This window comes from Centrocercus urophasianus, unplaced genomic scaffold (assembly GCF_019232065.1).
Source record: "Centrocercus urophasianus isolate 14NV4802_14NV808 unplaced genomic scaffold, USGS_Curo_1.0 seq_31, whole genome shotgun sequence".
Classification (NCBI taxonomy): domain Eukaryota; kingdom Metazoa; phylum Chordata; class Aves; order Galliformes; family Phasianidae; genus Centrocercus; species Centrocercus urophasianus.
Genome location: NW_024884878.1, coordinates 5,776,672 through 5,795,812, shown reverse-complemented (window position 1 = coordinate 5,795,812; position 19,141 = coordinate 5,776,672). Strand labels below are relative to the sequence as shown.

The following is a 19,141-nucleotide window of genomic DNA, read 5'->3' as shown; positions in this document are numbered from 1 at the left end:
TAGCTGGAGTCATGTTCCCGGGGCATCACCATCAATCCAATTCTCCCGAGCTAAGTATTCATTGTTTCCCCTTCTCCTCACACAGATGTTGCCCCACACAGGGAAGACTGATTGCAAAAGCTGTTCATATAAATATTTACAGAGGAAAAGCACGAACCAAAAAGGACTTGACATTTTTGCGAAAGATCGTGTGATGCAGGCTGGTGAGATAGGAGGCGGCAGACTGAGTGAGGAGATGCCCTCAAGCCCACGGCTCCTCTAGAGCTCAGAAGAAAGCTCTGACTGTCCATCTGTTGCTTTAAACAGAAACCACTTGGATTCTAAGGTATTTCTGAGGGATTAGCAATGCTAGCACCCAATGTGTATATTTCATCTGTGCCCAAATCCCCTGGGCCAGCTGCTGATGATGAAGTGAAGCACTCCTTCTTCCCTCCTACTGTGAACATGCCTGCTCATTTCTGTCTGTTTCAGGACAAGACTCTGCCCTGTTTGTGCTGCAGCAGTTTCCAAACACCAATGACAGCCTTGACAGAGCTCTTTCAGCTCCCCTGTGCCAGCCTCCTGCTGCAGCAAAGATATCTGTTAACAAAAGTAATACCACCAGCAGGGAGCAGGTGGTACATTGCAGTGAATCATGAAAGGTTGTAATAAGACAGAGGCAGAACACATGAGAGGCAGGGGAGGAAAAAATGAAAAAGAGCAGAACAAAGCTGAAGGAAAGCCCGGTGGAAAGCACTTTTTCCTCCACTGCTTATACACATCACAGAGCGAAATGTTTTGCTGCTTTCCCAGCTCTGGGATCGGGTATGGCCCTGCCACGCTCTCACCCATTGTCCTCCCCACTGTTTGCTTAGAAGGAATTCAGGAGGGATTTGCTTTCTCTTGTTTCACAAGCCCCACGTTTCCACACTGCCCGAAGTGGATACGCACCAGCTGGCTGTGTCCATCATTGCTGCTGGGATGTGGAATTCCTGATTATACTTAGAGCTGCAGAGCCTGCTCCGTCATTAGCAGGGCAGCTCAACGTGCAGCAGTGGGACCGGGGCCGTGCTGGCCTGGCCCGATGCTGCCAGACACTGTCCGGACCAGAGATGAGAGATCTGCTGGTGGTGCCCCTGGGGCACGTCCTCACCCTTGCTGCCCTCAGCCTGGCGGAGACGCTTCAGAAAGGTTTGCTGGAAGGGCTCTGCTCCAACGGGGGGTTTCGCTAAGGGGAAGGCATTTCCACCAACAGTGGGGAGGACAGCATGACTGGCATTACCAAAAATGTGTGAAAGTCTACTGGTTTTGGGCTTGTCTGTTGAGTAGTTGCTTGGTTGCTGTTGTGAGGGGTGGTGAGAATAGCTTGCGTCTATGAGGAGGGATAGCAGTGAGTCTGGCTGCAATGGGAAGAGGAAAGCTTTGGGTTCAGCCTGGGTGGGATGGATATGTCCTGTCACAAAGCTTGCTGCCGAGCACAGGGCCAGCACTGTTGTTTACCTGTGGGGATACACAGCTTAAAGACAGCCATCTGAGATCTGCATAGCATGTGTACGTGGCTACAGATGTCCAACATGTCCACTACGTGAAGCAGAGAGTTACTGCCTTAACCTGCTCTCTTGCATACATGCATACGTTCAGCCAATGCATGAACTGAAAAATTATCTGCTCATTAAAGTCCATTAGGTGCCAACATAAACACTTGTGTTCAGGATCTACCATTCAGTAAACTTGTGGACTTATTCCACAGTGGTAATCAGGAGGCATTCAGGGCTATGCAGCTTCAGGGGAAAAAAAAAAGCAAGGTAAACCTCAAGAAGGAGTCCAGGGGTTAGCAGATAGGCCAGCATTTCTGCTCTCACCCATTACAAATGGAAATCAGGTTGGCTTCAAAATGGGGAAAAATACCTGCTTTTTATGAAAATTTTTAAAGTCAAAATGTCAACTTATTAAGACGGCAGTAGTGTAAGTTGGCGAACCTCACTCTGTTTCAAAGTGATCATAGGACGGGATCAGGTGGGCGAGAGAATCAACAAGGAGTGTGATTGCCTCCTAGCCTGGTGGCACAGTGCAGTGAGGAGATAGGTATCTGCTCTTAAAACATGGTGGGTAGCTGCATTACCCACACCCAAATGGCCCGGTAGCTTCTGGTGGGTGGGTGCAGCATGGGGTTTGGCTTTCCCATGGGCCCCGTGACTGTCGTTGGATCATTTTGCTATCTTGGGAAACTACAGCTGACATCCAGAAAAATGGTACCAGAGTGGTTTTGCAGATGTGCTGCTTAATTGATTTTCAGTGTTACCTAATCCCCTAGGATTAACTAAAAATGTCAGAGAGCCCCCATGCATGCACATAATGCTATTTCTTTATACTGATAAATACATATTGTAACGTTTTATTTTTCTGCATTAAAATCTGCTAATTAAGGCATCATAAGTTTTGACTGCTTTCCTGAAAAGGTTAGAATGATGCTGATATCTAGGCTTTTTGGATGGCCTTTGTGAGGAGGCACCATCTCAACCATTTTGGGGCTCTCTCACCACACACTGACAAAATGGCGGTGTGCTCTACTGCTTCCTACATCCTGAAGATAGGCCATATGACTTCTAGGCTTGCGTCCCCTTTCCTCTGACCTCAGTGAAAGGAGTACTGCCTTCATGCTCCCTGCTGGCCATGTATTTGATTTTAGTATGGGGAATAAAAGAACAAACAAGAGAACTACACAGTGTTGTTGTCATGGTCGTTCCCTGAGGCTGTAGAATTTAGGAAGTTAGGTGTAAAAAATTCCCTCTCTGTTCTAACTGTAGTTGATGTATGGTCAGCTCGGACAACATTCTCCATGAAGATTCTATTGCAAGAGTTGTATCTTCTCTGTCAGGAGATGCCAGGTGGACAACATCACTAAGAATAATTGTGTCATATGTAAAATTAAGGAGAAACAGTGAAAGTACTTATCCGTTGCTAATTAATTTATTCACTACATAAAACTGATAGACTCACTTGGCTGAAAGAGCAGAACAGTCATGTACATACAGCAAATCTATCTTTATTATTTATCACGTTGCCATTTTCATTGTGACAATGCAATTACAAAACTGGCTGCTTTGAATTTTTTTTACTGCAAACATTACATTTCTAAGGGTTAAAAAAGCATCATCCCAGAGATCAAGGCATGTGGACAACAGCAGTAAAAATGTACAGTATAAAATTGGATAATAAAACTCTATTTCAGTGAGTCTTAATTCCATCAAAACCTCATAAACTCAGTCATGAAAGAACAGCATCTCCTTTGAGGCAGACAGGATAACCATCAGTAGAAGTTATTCTCCTAGGGCAGCTGCTAGTTGCAGGGAAGTTTAGGCTTTCTGAAAATTTTCCACTTGGTTTCACTGAGATGAAATTCATCTGGGGATGCCATGTGGATGATTACTTCTATTCAGTATGACCTAGAGTGACCCAATAAATGGAAACCTGATACACTTTGAAGTGGTGATCTCAAGAACAAATCTGATGCAGATGTGTTTTAATTAACATTTAATAATGTAATGTTTAGCACCACCTTCACTGTATTTTTAAGTTTTTCTTTCTATGCAATAGGAAGTCATATAATCCAGAAATGATACTGAGGCAAGTTTGTGCTAACGACGTTTATGAAGTGTCAGGGTACCTTTGGAAAAATGGTGGTGGAAGTCCATTCTTTCTTGCCTTGCTTTCATTCCAACCAAAATCTAAGACATTCTAGTTTTTACGCTTATGTAAATTAAAAAAAGCATTAGGCTAAATGCTTTCTATTAATGCTTTCTATTATTATCAGTCTCTTATGCTGGAGTACCTTTTAGTTTCTTAGCAGGAGGCGAGAATTTGGTGGTGTTTTTTGGCTAAATCTCATTGTACTGAGGAGAGTTAGCAGACAAAGTATGGGAAGGGTTTTCCCATGAGAAAACAGTTTGCCATATACTGCTTCAGGAAGCAAGGAACAGGAAGATTGTTGCATTTGCTGAACATTTGTAAGGAAGTGTTTCAGGAACATGGCATGAAGCTCACTCACCTCAGCACAGCTGTCAATGAAATACAGCCCCGCAAATATTGGATGCATGTTCCACACAGCCATTCAATTAAAGTCATTCATGTGCACTGGGGTGCAAAGGCTGCCATGAATTCACAAGGCATATCCCTTCAAACACTTCTTAGAGACTTTCACCAGGGTGAAGGAAAATGTTTCTAAAGATACATTCAAATGATTTGTGATCACAAGTCTGCGATAAAAGTGTCAGACACAGGCACTGCATTTTTAACCCTAGTGCCACTTGGTTAGAATAGGTGAGAAAAAGAGAGGATGTGCATCAGTCACATCACAAGTCTGGAAGAGCTGATGGGCCTTTAAGAGCCTCATTTTGGTAAAAATCAGTCATGTATAAGATTGATCTGACTAGCGCCCAGTAGAGAGAGCAGAGGGAAGAGTTTGTGATAGCAAAGAGTCACAGGGCAAATTACAGGGGCATGACTTCCTTGGCCGCATCTCTCCAGCGAGCACTGGGAGGTTTTCATGCTTTCTCTCTCTTTGTGCAGCCCCCTTTATCAGCACTCCTCTGGAAACCGTGGATGCGCTGGTGGAGGATGTTGCCAAATTCGTGTGTGTGGTGGAGTCATACCCAGAGCCGGAGATCACATGGACACGCAACAGCATTCCCATCAGGTAGGGAGCCTCCTTAGACTGCTCAGGGCCAGGGCTTTCCTCCACAACAAAGGTGTGACGTTGGAAGCATCAAATGGGTCTGCGGTGAGGAACAGGAGTGTGGCTGTAATTATACTCCTTAAGGAGTGGTAGGAGCACTCCAGGGGCTGCCTGGATATGTGGCCAGCCACAACAAAAGCAGAAATCTGCTATCAATACTCAGGGCAGGGAGTCCAACCTCTTGCTGTGTTATGTGCTTTATTAAGTAATTCTGGGAAGCCATTTTCTTGGACATTGTCTTGTTTTCAGTCTGTCTTTATTGGTAATGGTAGTCTGTGGCCTTGAATTTTCTTTGAATCTCATTCTGTTACATTAGGAGAATCTATCCTTTACAACTTCACATGTTGAGTTTGGAGATGGCTGGTTTCTGCTATGAATAATGCAAGGAATTTGCTCTCCAGTTACAAATATGCAATTCTCTTTCTGTGCCTCAGTTCACTCCTTGACAGAGGAGTATGATGTTGTGTATTTGAACAGAACTTCAGATCTGGCTGCCTAAACGTCTACACTATGCTTAAAACCTTGTGAGGAGGGGGCTGCAACAAGCAATTCTTGTTCACTTCTGCACTTGATGGTAGATGAATTATTTGTGCTTTACTCTGTCATATATTAAAGATGAAGCATCAAGATGCCTCTGAAAATGCAACACTGAGACCATGTTATGGAAGTGACTACCATTATTATAACCTCATTGATCTAGACGGGCTCTTGCAAAGTAAACTCTATTCAGTCATCCAACTCTGAAATCACATCATATCTACTGGATATCTTCACATCGGTTTCTCTCTCTTGTTTGCTCTTAATGACTGTAATGGAAAGTTACAGAATGTTCTCTATATAGCACAGTTGGGATCTGTTCCTCATGAGTGATCTCCATGTTAAGCAGATAGTCTTCTTCAGCGTGGTTTCTGCTGCTAGGATTGGAGACTGAAGACACCTGTGATCTGCTGACTCAGAAGACTCAGACAAATCAACAGCAGGAAGAGTTCTTACTGCCAGGAAATCAATTTTCTAATGAGAATAAATAGATATCTACATTTAAGCATGCTTGCCTTCAGAAATCACATTTATCACCTGCAGAAGAACCTGATCAAAACCCTCCTCCTAACTCTCTTAACTCCTCTCCTGTCCTCTCCTAACTCTAACTGCCCTTAATGTGAGGTGAAGGTCTGATTTTCCACGGATGTTATTTCCAGATCAGGTCAACTTTCTCCTAAGTCCTTTCCCACTCATGACACCATGCTTGAGAGTCAAATCTGGCAGAGGATGTCATTCACATGAGACCGTGGGAGATTACATGCTTTTTTTGTCATAAAGTCACAAGAAAAATCACAGTTTTCTCTCAGTTTTCTCTTTCAGAAGATAAACACACCAATCTGTGCTGGTGTTCACAATTGGTGCTAGTGGATACAAAAGCTGGGACGAGTGGCAGGGAAATAGGCAAGCTGAAAATATCTGTTACTTTCCAAGAACGTGGATTAACGTATTTGCACAGTAGAAATGGATCAGATCATGGGCTCCTTTTCTGAAGAAAAGTACATTTATGTGTGTGTGTAGCAGACTTCAAAGGGGCTAACTAAAGCAAGCAATAAATATTGGTTGTTTTATTTACGAAATTTTCTTCTCTTGCCAAGGTCAAAGTACCATGAACAGACAGCTAAGCTAACCTCCAAAACAAAGCAGTATGTAAACATGCGGCTTCAATGGGAAAAGTGCCAAGACGGAGGCTACTGTCAGCATTAATCTTCTGGAAGATCCTCTGTGTGTTCCTTTTGGTGTCAAAAACCTGTGCAAGTAGAGTGGTGTGTTCTGAACTGAGCTGATCTTGTAACATCAGCAATGGCACAGACATTATGCAGTAGCTGCAGTACGTATTCCAGCAGCCCACTCAGGCTTCAGGGATTTGTGGCAGACTGGGAGACAGTGCTCCGGTCAGATCCATTTTGCTACCACTTGTTGGAGTGAGTTGCATGGTAGTGTGAAAGTCAAAGAGGGAGAGAATTATGAAATGTTATGCAAATCATCCTTCAAAGTTATGCCATATCTTTCCAGCTTTGCAAGGAAAATCAGAGAGCAGCCCTCTTGCTTTCTCACTGTGTGTACTCCTCCCTGTCTCTCTAACATGTACATGCATGCACAATATTCTCTTGTTTACAAGTCGTCTCTGCTCCACGGGCTTCTCTGCAAAATCTCATCCCTTTGTTGCTCTGACTTCATAGCTTTTCTGCATTTATATGAGGTCTCCAGGTTAAATCCTGCTGTCATTAAACTATAGCTAACCTTTCATCCTCTAGTCTTTGAATGTTTCTTTTTTCCCCGATGTTTCTTTTCCAGCTACCCTCCCCCCCAAAAACAGGACTCAGCTGCATTAAGGCTACTGGTGCTCATGCCTGTCCTTGAAAGGACAGAATGGCAGATGCCAGCACCTGTTGGATGTAGCATTGCCACCATGCCAGTGGCCATCTATGTGTAGTCTGGATGATCTATAGTTGTACTAGATGATCTCAGTGGTCTTTTCCAACCCTATCAATTCTGTGATTAATAGTTCTTCGGTTTAGTGAGGCCCAAACTGAATCTTAAGGCCCATCTTGATGTTTTCAGTCCCTTTCCTTGTCGGCAGATGCTGAAAATAAGAAGTGGAACCAATTAATTGACTTTCATGGTGCAGTCTCCAGGCTATATGCACATAGTCTCCTCACCACCTGCGCTCTGCTCCACAGGCTGTTTGACACCCGGTACAGCATACAGAGGAATGGGCAGCTCCTGACCATCCTGAGTGTGGAGGACAGTGACGACGGGGTGTACTGCTGCACGGCGGACAACGGGGTTGGTGCAGCTGCCCAGAGCTGCGGGGCTCTGCAAGTCAAAATGCGTAAGTGGGAAAGCAGAGGAGCTCTCAGCCCCACAGTTGTCCTCAGGTTGGAGCCTGCACGTGGTGATGCTTCTCTGCTGGCTCGGTGATACACCATGGAAGGAAACTTAGTTCCCCCAAAATGGTGAGCGGGGGATTCTTTTTCCTGCCAGCGAGTGCAGACTAAGTTATGTTTTGCCTTTGGGCAAAAAGAGTTCAAATTTTCCGCACATTACCTTTAATGGAGTTTGAATAATTTAATTTTTTTTTTTGATTTTTTTAAATTTTTCTTTAAGAATCCTGTATCATTTTTACTGACACGGTCACAAATCTTTCATGTAGGGCCATTAATTGTGGTTACATGCCCTTCTTGCTGAGCTACAGACAAGGCTGAATCACTTAAAAACAATTCACTCCAGATCTGAACTTTCACACAAGGCATTGTTTATGCAAAAAAAAAAAAAATGTCAAACCCTGGAATGCAAACATTCTTCAATATTGGAAATGCTCTTATCTGGATCTGGACTTCAGCCTAGGTCCTACTTCAAATGGCTGTCAAACCCCACTCCTGAAAACAAAGGATGCATGCAAGGTAGCTGTTTTTGTGTCCAAAAACTGCAACTTTGATTGCTGCATTAAGGAAGGGTTTTACTTTCCAAAGCAGCTCACACCCTACGAAGGATCTATCTTGCAGCTACAGCAACACAAAGAGAAAGCAGCAGGGGATTTTGTTGGATGACTCTGAACTTGTTCTGTTCTTTTATCTCTTACCTTCAGTTCAAGTTTTGCCTTTTCAAATTTTAGGACCCAAAATAACCCGACCGCCTGTAAATGTGGAAATCATAGAAGGTTTAAAGGCCGTTCTTCCATGCACTACAATGGGGAATCCAAAACCTTCTGTTTCATGGATCAAAGGAGAAACAGTGGTAAAGGTGAACAGAGAATGAAATTTCACTATTGCTATTAGCTATTGCTATTTGCTGAAGTTACTGTGACTAAATATTAACATCACTTACAGCTCTTCCAAGTTCTTTCTAGGAGGAAATCATTTAGAAAAACCTTGGCTGATCTTACAGATGCTTACACTCACGATAATTTCTGTTTGTTGAAGTTTTACATTTCATTTATTACTACCAAGCATGGCTAAATGCTACAAATTACACTTGTCAGTGTTTCACAAATAGCATTCAGGTGAACCACTTGGCTAATACTGAGGGCCCTTTTGAAGCTGTAATTCACTGATCTGCAGAAATAAAGATGGATTAGTGTGTTGTGACAGTGCTGAACAGGAAGGTCTGAGCTCAGACTCTTTAGTTACAGGGCAGCAGAAATCAGTTTTATGCATGTAAGCCCAAGTTTTGCAAGAGGACATTTGGTGCTGCTTGTATGCAGGGTGTACACAAAATTCTCACCTTGGGCCCTCCTTTCTCTGGCAGGAGAATGCACGCATTGCTGTTCTTGATTCAGGGAATTTGAGGATCCACAATGTTCAGAGAGAAGATGCAGGACAGTATCGATGTGTAGCCAGAAACAGCCTGGGCAGTGCCTATTCAAAACCTGCAACAGTGGTTGTGGAAGGTGAGTAACCCTTGCGTTGGGGTCCAGTTCTATCTGCTGACCTGATGGGACTACAGAGCTAAGTTGGGTTAACCTGAAGTACCAGTTTGATACTGACAAAAATATCCTAGGGTGGCCAAAGAGGCAGGGGAAGGGAAAGGAAGGGAAATGAGGGTAAGAAACAGGATTTTTGACCTCACTAATGCTCAGTGCTTTTTGATGGGGAAGGGGTCACTGTCCACAGCTGCTGTGGGTCTGGTGGAAATTGGTCTGAGTAGGAACTGATTCTCCCTTCTGACTGACACGTTCCAAGAAATCAGCTTGTTTCTTGTTTGGAAGGTGCCGCCAGCACACTGTTTGACTTGTGGAGATGGACAAGTAGGAAGCTTATGGCTTTGGAAAACTGCTGTAAAGAGACTGGTTGGAGACAGCTGCAGCACATCATTTTGCAGCATTATGTGTACATCCTTCCCTTTTCCCTTTGATTTCTCGTCTGAGTTGGTTGGTTCTTCAGCTAAACAAAGATGTTTTCTTTGAGGACTTGCACATTTTCTGCCCACTAAACCCAATACCAATTTGATTTTTCAGTTTCTGGTCTTTATGTGTTCTGTCCTTCTTTTATTTACAGAAGGTGTTTGCTTTCTGGTATAAATCATATTCAGTTTCCCAGTGCTGAGAACAGTGGGCTGCAGGGGCACTCAAATGTAGGCAATGAAGCACTCACTGTTCCTGGATCCTAAAGGAGAGTCCGGGTTAAGCAAGGTTTTGCAAAGCCAGAAGAGGGATGGATGACACAGCAGAAGAGCTTACATTTGTTTTGTACTCAGAACTGAACAATCTGTACAGCAAAATGTAGAGAAGGGCATCTGTCCAATTCTCAAAAGATTGTAGAGGTTACATTTAGTCTATTAGAGGTTATTCAGGGTACAGTCATGTTTCTAAAAGAACCATTGACTGTCTCCTGGAAGGAGGTCAGATGTATTAGATTCAGCTACAAATCACTAGGATTGCTGTTTTCTTAAAAAATGCAATCATTTTCTTTCTTCCTTTTTTTTTTTTTTTTTTTTTTTAAATAATATTTACATGTGCAGACTGAAGGATGTTAGAAATTCCCTAAATAGCTTGAAAATAGAAAGGCAGCTATTTCTAATCTAGATTCAGAGCTGTGCAGCTCCTGATGAGGCAAGGTGACTATGTGGCTGAATAGTCAGGGACTGGGTTCTGCTTTGTCCCTGATGCTGATGGAGCAGCTCAAGGCTCACCAAGAATGACTGAGGCAGACTCTCAGTGCAGTGCTTGGAGACTGCCCTGGTCCATGCAAACAGCCTCAATCACTGCGGTCTTATTTCTCAGGCCTACCGGAGCATTTGGGAACCTAAAAATGGTCTAGAACTGCACCAACATCTGGGCCGTTAAGGCCGATACCTTCTTTTGTCCCTGTCTCCAGAATTATACAGCTGAATGTTAATTCAGGGAATAGCAAATTTATCTACAAATACACTGCTTGCAAAGGAGAGTCTGTGTATGCCCTTTTTAAAAGCAGAAAGATTAGCTCTTAATTAATCAGTGGGAGCTCAGTGCTCCTGCACAACCTATCCCTTCATGTTCCCTGCATGTGTTCTGTGAACAAAGTGATGTTGTTCTCTAGGCTCGCCTTGGTTTTTCTGGTAGGGCACCCGTATAATAGACCTTGTTTCAGGCTGCCACCCAAACTAGTCTGGTGAATGTTTGTTTTACTTTTTTGGCTCCCAAAATCCAAAGGTAATAATCCTGACTGCAGCTTGCTGTGTACACAGATCACTTCCCCTCCCAGTATTTTAGATCAGCTCTCATGAATATTTACAGATACATACAGATGTGTGCATGTAGCTGTGTATACATGCATGTTCGTGCTTCTATAGCCTAGCTCACTCAAGTTACTGTTATTTTTAGTGTTCCTACCCCCCCAATGCCAACAAGTTAAGATAGATCCAAGTCAATAATAATCTAAAGCGAGAAAATTGCACTTTAGACTGCCTTCTCTAAGCATTAATTTGAGCTCTGTGTTCAGAAAATTCATGCAAACATGCTGTTTGCTGCTTTTCTGCAATAATACAACAATATTTTTCCTTAAAACTTGGTGCTACCACTTGCTGAAGTTACTATCAAGCATAGTGTGGCTTAATAAAATGAAATGACTAGGTATGGCCATGAATATTTAATCCTGAAGCAGATGTTCATTCAAAGGGCAGTGCAAATATTTATGCCTAGCTAAATTGAGATCAGGCGGGTCCTGATTTCTGAATGAGGTTTCTAATTTTCTGTCTGATTTTAATGGCTTTGATGCTAGTCCTGCAATTAGTTCAAAGCATGGAGGCATCCAGCTTTTGCAGGATTGCATGCAGACATGCTCCTTTACATAGGTACCTCAAAAAAAAAAAGGCTGCTATTTTCATTTGTTCTGAAATGTTACGAACTTGTGAACTCTAATCAGTTAATGAACCTTGATACACAGAATTGGGTCAGGATTTTAATCAAAAGGGTTGAAAAAGCCTGTCCATCCAGACTATGCCTTTTTCTTCCTTTGCTCCAAGTTCAAGGCAAACCCATGTTTGTATAAGTGATGGTGGATGGCTGGATATTACGTAAAATTTCTTTTCCAAAAGAGTATTTGGGCACTGGAGCAGGCTGCCCATGGAGGTACTGGAATCATTGTCTCTGGAGTGTTCAATAAATGTGTGGATGTAGTACTAAAGGATATGGTTAGTGGGCACAGTGCGGATGGGTTCGGGTTGGACTTGATGGTCTTAGTGGTCTTTTCCAATCTTAATGATTCCATGATTCTGTGAAATATTTTGTCCCCTTAGATAAGCATAATCCACTAGGGACAGAAACATGATCACCATGGAGCTGGCTGCTGACAGCAGGGAGCAGGCAGGAGAGGGAGAGCGGGGAAGCCTTCTGCTCTGCAAAGACGAAGAATTGAACAGTGGCCCCTTTGCCGACCCTGTTAAATTTAGCAAGTGAGGATGGCTTCCAGTTACTCACATATATTCAGTTGTGGCTACAGGAAGGTACTTGTCCACTGAGACAAAGGAACAATGTTACCATCTTTTCTGCTTGTCAGGAAATGTGGTTTAAATTTCCTGGTGACAGCTGAACAGTAGTTATGTATTCATTTTCTATCTTAATAATTTTGCTAACTAGCAGTTTAACCACTACATGGTCAATTTTGAATATTTTGCTAACCCTAAAAGAGAAGAGTGTTTATGTACACTGTGAAGTAGTAGCTTGCCAAGGCGTTAGTCAGTATCTATACAAATTTCCTACTGATTGTTATACCAATGCACAAAGTGAATCTGTGGCTCAAAGACTCTGGGATGAATGCTAGATTCAGGGCTTTGGGAGAAGTTTTCACCTGCTTATGTGATTTGTAGTTCCTGCATATATTCAGAGGGTAAACCTTACTGACAAGATGTTGGCTAAGGAGTTGCATCTGGTTTTACCTGAAGATCACTGCTTTGGAAATAAATAGGAGAAGGGCTATTGTCTTCAGTAACACAGAGAGGTGCCTTGATGTGCAGATATTCCCAGTGGTGTCAATGGAAACTGCAGGCCAGGTACGAAGCTGTTGGGCTGTGCCAAGAATGTATTTCTTGGCCCCCCCTCTGCACATCTGAAATCTGTGGGGTTTGCATGCTAGGTAGTATTAGTGAGTTGTCCAAGGCTTTTCCCTTCATGCAGTGCACAGCTCTTTGTGTAACACAAACTGCAGAACAGGAGGAATATTCAGTTTTCATTGGTATTTGTTGTAGCATTGACCCAGCCCATTAATAGGACCAATCCAACAAAGGCTGTACATAGGCTGATCAGGTTCAGCTTCTGGGTTTACTGCCCTTGGCAGTGCCCATGGCTTGACATGTGTAACAATGACATTCTCCATACTCTTTATGTATAAATTGTATGACATTTAAAGGATAAATTTGAAGCTACAAACCCTTGCCTAGTAAGAGGCGTGAGAATATTTACACTTTGGGCACACTTGTTGTTCTTTGAGAGCTCTGAGAGACTGAGAGAGAATATGTTGCCCTTTCTTTTTTTCCTTCTTTTTTAACATGGAAAAAAAATCCTCAGAATGGTTTTTCTTTACCTTCTTGCTGTCTTTTTCAGATGTGATTCTTATAACCAATATACAAAGTATACCAAATTTCTGAATCAAGTAAGAAGCTCGTATTGCAAATCAGCAGTAAAACAATTTATCTCCTGGTGACTTCAGGTCTCATCACCTGATCTGGGCTCTGTGTTTTGGCAGAGCTTTTATTTCTGTTTTGGAGAATGCTTCCTGCTCCCCTTGGGAGAAGCAAAGTGCCACCTCATGAATAGGTAGAGTGAACTTCTGTCCCATACAGTCTCCATTCTTCAAAACAAAAAGGTCTCAGAAAAAAAATTGAAAACTGGCCACAAAATATGTAGAGCTTAGAAGCAACAGATTTTTATAGAAGAGGTGTGAAAGTGAAAACCATATGCTTCTGAAACAGTATAATTTATTTCTATAGCACCAACTGCAGAAAAACCATTTTCTGTAAATGAATGGTGTAACTGCTGTTAACATGTACAAAGGGTTGAGGTAAATCATTTACTAACAGAATTCAAGGTCAACTGCCCTTCAGAGATGTTCCTTCCACTTCAACAGCAGCACGTGTAGGTTCTGTGCTGCAGGAAGATGATGTTTGTTTGTGTTTTTTAGCTTTAAAAAAGATTAAAGATTTTCTTCTCCTGAAGGTGAACAACATTCATGTTGTGTCTAAGCATTGCACCCAGTTACTGAAACTCCCACCATTCCCAGTTTGCCCAGTAACACATTTTTAGCTTAATATCCCAAATAACAAAGAAAAAGGTGATAAGTAAGGTGTAATTTAAATAAAGGTGTAAATTAAACAGAAAGAATACGTGGATGGACGACTGTGTATTCAGTTAGATGCACCTCCATTTTGTGATTTACATGAAGCTGAACTTGATCTCCAGCCTGTGGCACCAGAGAGTTGTAGAATTCAGGATTTTTGGAGCATATTGTGTGATAAGCTTTGGTTTTGAAGTCATCACTGTACAAGGGCAAGTCTGGAAATCAGCAATCATAAATCCGCTGGGAAAAAAAGAAACAAACAAAAGAATTAGCTAGGACAAGTGCTGGAAGATGCAGTGCTCTCATCAAGATGCTGACAGGATCCTCCACGGATTTCATAACGTGTTTGGGTCAAATCTTCCTTGCAGTTTCCTGTTGGCTAAACACAGGTATTGACTGCGAGCTGCTGATCCTTAATCCAGACAGTTTGGTTCATCCTTCTCTTGAAATGCTCCTACTTGGCTTCTTCCTCTGCCACACTATGTGGACGGCACAGAAATGAAACGAATCATAACAAGAGTAGAGACAATGCTCCTCATGCTACTCTGACTGAGATGTTTGTTTTTGCGTTCCAGTCCCGGTAGATAGAAGTCTTTTCTTGCCCGCAGTTTATTACTAGCTTATTACCGCTTATTACTAGCTACTAAAATAATACTCTGCCACAGGCCACAAAAATGTTCCCCTATAAGCCACTTGTGAGAACTGCCTCAGTCTTAAAAATAGGAAAATCTTCCTTGGAGAATCATCCTTCAAAGAATAGGATCTACCAGTGTATGAGTAGATTCAGTCCAGATGTTTAACATTCTTAGATTGTTCTGTACAATTGGAGACAGCAGGCTAGAGGACATCAGAAAACAGTGCCTTAGCTGTTTGATTAGCTACTACTGGCTAATGACAGTAGGCACTATCTGTTTTATGAGCCTCTTCTGATGATCACAGAATCACAGAATCACAGAATCACAGAATTGTAGGGGTTGGAAGGGACCTCCAGAGATCATCGAGTCCAACCCCCTGCCAAAGCAGGTTCCCTACAGCAGGTCGCACAGGTAGGCATCCAGGCAGGTCTTGAACATCTCCAGAGAAGGAGACTCCACCACCTCCCTGGGCAGCCTGTTCCAGTGCTCCGTCACCTCACTGTAAAGAAGTTCTTGCGCACATTTGTGCGGAACTTCCTATGCTGCAGTTTCCAGCCGTTTCCCCTTGTCCTGTCTCCACTCACCACTGAAAACAGTCTGGCCTCACCATTCTGCCCCCCACACCTTAGATACTTATAGACCTGGATCAGGTCCCCTCTCAGTCTCTTTTTCTCAAGGCTGAACAGACCCAGTTCACTCAGCCTTTCTCCATAGCAGAGATGCTCCAGGCCCTTCTCCATCTTCGTGGCCCTCCGCTGGACTCTTTCCAAGAGATCCTTGTCTTTTTTGTACTGGGGAGCCCAAAACTGGACGCAGTACTCCAGATGAGGTCTTACCAGGGCAGAGTAGAGGGGGAGGATCACCTCCTTCGACCTGCTGGACACGCTCTTTTTAATGCACCCCAGTAAGCCATTGGCCTTTTTGGCCACAAGGGCACACTGCTGGCTCATGGCCAGCCTGTCATCCACCAGGACACCCAGCCTTATGGTCCTTTTCCACCCATGCCATTGGGTTTTCTATTTCTATTGGGATTCTATGATTCTGAAGCCTTGGGACAAATTTGTATCACAGATAAATCAGAACATAAGAAAGTCACACCATAATCGCAAGAAAGAAACGATGCATTTTAGTGTATCTGTCAATTTAGATGGACCATGTTTCAGAGAAAAGTTTGATTTCAAATGAAACCTGCCTCCAAATGTACCATCCAGTAAGTGCTCTACATTTAGATGTTGACTCCTCTTTGCATAGAAAGGGAGGTACCAAGGGATCACACTGATAGCCAATCAGCACTGTTATCCTGACTCTTGTGGCCATGCCTACAGGTTGGCTATTGCCATGAAATCTGACTTTTTGTCTATGCCGTCTCCCAAGGTAGAGCATTTTGAGCAAGATGGAAATGGATCCATGGCCAAGAAGCATACTGACAGCATAAGCCTGCTTTTTTGCACTTAAGCATCAGCCTCAGTTTCCATGGGGAAGCTTAGATACCAACAGTGAACATTATTTGGACATTCCAAGGAGAATAATTCCTGCCTCCTGGCAGTGGGGCAGCTGCATGAGCCTGCAGGCAGTGTCTTATGGCAATAAGCAGAGTACACTGAAGGTTGCTGTGAAAAATTGCATAGGGTGTGGGGGCAGAGAGCACTGAAGGGAAGGAAAACAGAGCTGAGCTTGCCTGTAATTACACAGTGTAATTGACTGTTCTCAGCAGGGTGGCAATGGGCAGAACTGAAATTCCAGAATATCTCATTAAATCTCCTCCTGCCTACTGAAGTAACCATCGTCATCCTGAGGTTATCAGATGGTGCAGATATGTGTATAGCCCTAATTACAGGGCAATGGGGCAGGCCACAGGAGAAAGAAAACAGTTCCAGACCTCCTGGGGAGCAATGCACAGGCATTCAGTGTGTCATGCAGCATTGTGGTATGGGCACAAGGTGCCTCTCTGTGCCTTCAAGTGCCTCCCAGTTCCTCCCTGTGCCTCTGGCTGATGACTTCCTGTGCTGATGAAATGGAAGACAGGCACCTAGAAGCACAAAGCTCCTGGCAGCAATTCTTCTTTAATGGACTTTTGAGCTTGCTTCTTCTTTCTGAAAAAAAAAAAACCTCTCTCTTCCAACAAGGAGCTTGGAAAGGCACATGAAACATATATGAATTTCTCATGTAATCGCAAGAATTGTCATTCTCTACCCTATGTTTGGTAGCTGGGAAGCATGTCTTTTGTGTGCAACAATGAAGGGAGTAAAGGACAGAGAATATCTGTAGCTGTGAGGCTAAGGGAGCCAGAGCAAGCTGAGATGGCTGTCCCAAGTGACTGCCTTTTCAATATGAGAAACTGATATACATCTGAACATATAGAAAGTTAGGTTTTCCAAGCAGTAAAGAGATTTTATACAATCTCTTTGAATGTGCACTTTTGGTATGGTACATTTGGGCCAATATCCTTTTTTCTCAAGGCTGTTCCCCCAGGTCATCTCCCAGTGACTTCTCCCATCTTTCTTATTCATGGAGCCTTGTGGGAGATGATTTTTTTTTTTTACCACTTGCAACTACTCTTCCAAATGGTAAGGTGCTAGATCTTGTCCTAGTAGTAGCACCAGTTCTGTTGTCACACAATATTTCTAGGATGCCTACCCAATGAAAGTGCCTGCATTGTGCCGCTGTATAAGACCAGTCCTTGCACAGCTCCAAAACTGAAAAGGAAATCTCAAATTAGAAGTTGAGAATAAGGTCATGAGATTAACTTACATTATGATGGACTGACAGAGTTTTCAGAACTGAAAACCAAGCAATCAGAAGAAGGAATGATCATGAATATCGTAGATGCTGTGATTGGGAAACGCCATTTGCAATTACCCGTGTGCAAGAAGAACCACTTGCCACAGCAGGCAGCACTTCGAAACAGACAAAAGGAAGTACTGCACATCTATAAGGCTAGCACTGACATGAAAAGAATTTCCTTATTCATTTCCTTGGGAAGTAATTTGAACGTGTTATCCTCACTTGTCCTTGAATCTGGTGTTTGCTCTGTATATAGAAATGGACAGTCATACAGAAGAGGTTTTATATAGTTACACAGGATATAAGCTATCTATTTACATTTTACTCCTGATTATTATAGCCTTGCATATTTGCAGGATCTGCTTTAGGATTCCATCTACAAGCCATGCAAAGCCTTTCACAGATGAGAAGTTCCTGTGCTGACCTGTGCATTTAGCTTTCAGGGAGGCCTTCTGCTGAAGCAAATTTTCCTGCTATCCATTAATCTTGGAGCTCACCCTAGAATAAGGCTACCTTGGAAGGCTATTTCCTGGATAAGAAAAACTTGCTTTGATATTAGACACCAGAGCTGAGAATCTGAAGGCATATGCTTCAGGATGAAGATGATGTGATTTCCTCCACCTCCCTCCCTTGCAAACCTTGGATTGTCCTGGCTGTCATCTCACAGGGTTGTTGTACAGCCTCAGGACCCTGTTTGTAAATATATATTGCTGTGCTGTGCATTTCTGGACAGTGGGTCTCAGACCTAATGAAAGTCCCAAACCTCTCAAATCATGTATCAGGAGGCAGAAGGGCTTTGGAGATTGTGAGATTCGTAGAAAGTGCTGAGAATTCAAATCTGGTTCTCCTTCCAGATTAGCATGATAATCAGCAGAGGGGCAGCAGTACCAAGGGGACAGGCTGATGAAGCAACACGTGCCTACAGCCCTGTGCAAACTGCGTCTGGGGCCAATGCTTAGTAGCCCTGTTCTTTTACAAATAATACATAGTTTATGTATGCTCTTCACTCTCTACAACATTTTATCTTTTTTTTTTTTTTCTTCTTCTTCTTTGGATAACTTATATGTCCATTGTTCTCTGGCAATAAGCATGTTTGGATGAGGATTAAATAGAAATAGGTAAAAATTTGATAGAGATAAGTGGAAGTGTCTCATACTAACTTTGCCTGTGGCAATTTACTCCTCTTTGTGATTACTTGCTAGGCTTGTCAAAAGTTAAATTTGCAGTTTTGATGAGAGTTACTCAGAGATCAAAGTAAGACTGACCTCACAGTTATCTCAGGGTTTAATCATTGCCCAATAAACTTCGGGAGGGTCTGGAAGGGTGCGAGCAACAGCCAAGGTACATCATGAGCTGTTCCTGTATGGAGGTATGCATTGAGCTGTGCACAGAACCTGCCTTTGATCTGCTGGTAGTGCTTGCTAAAGAATCCGTTTTCTGAGCTCTGATCCAGGCCCACCATGCCAACTGCCAGGTCTGTGCCAGACGTGTTCAGCCTGGGTCTCAATGTGCTGCTAGCTGTGCATACATACTCGTCATTGAGCCAGATGTGTGGTGGATTTTGAGGGTTGGTATTCAGAAATTATTGGGATTTTACAGGGATTCATTTGAAATGTCAGAAAATACAAGTGCTTCAGCTTTCTGTGTATTTATGAATGTATTTTCAGAACTCCACTCATCTCTCACTGATGGGACAGAAACCATAGCCCCTCTGCTTA

At 43.0% G+C, this 19,141-nt stretch overlaps 1 protein-coding gene across 8 annotated transcripts in view; it reads left to right on the top strand.

The window, feature by feature from the left end:
- Positions 1–1,091: 1,091 nt before the first annotated feature.
- Positions 1,092–19,141, top strand: part of MUSK (muscle associated receptor tyrosine kinase) — a 45,839-nt gene continuing 27,789 nt past the window's right edge. For 6 of the 8 annotated variants that reach the window (XM_042829450.1, XM_042829446.1, XM_042829445.1 and 3 more), the window contains exons 1-5: positions 1,092–1,170; positions 4,549–4,675; positions 7,435–7,586; positions 8,370–8,497; positions 9,002–9,143. In XM_042829450.1, coding sequence (XP_042685384.1) covers positions 1,092–1,170; positions 4,549–4,675; positions 7,435–7,586; positions 8,370–8,497; positions 9,002–9,143 — 628 coding nt within the window. Of the gene's footprint in view, positions 1,171–4,548; positions 4,676–7,434; positions 7,587–8,369; positions 8,498–9,001; positions 9,148–11,331; positions 11,337–19,141 lie in introns of all 8 variants that reach the window. The other 2 variants (XM_042829448.1, XM_042829447.1) reach the window with 1 other exon arrangement.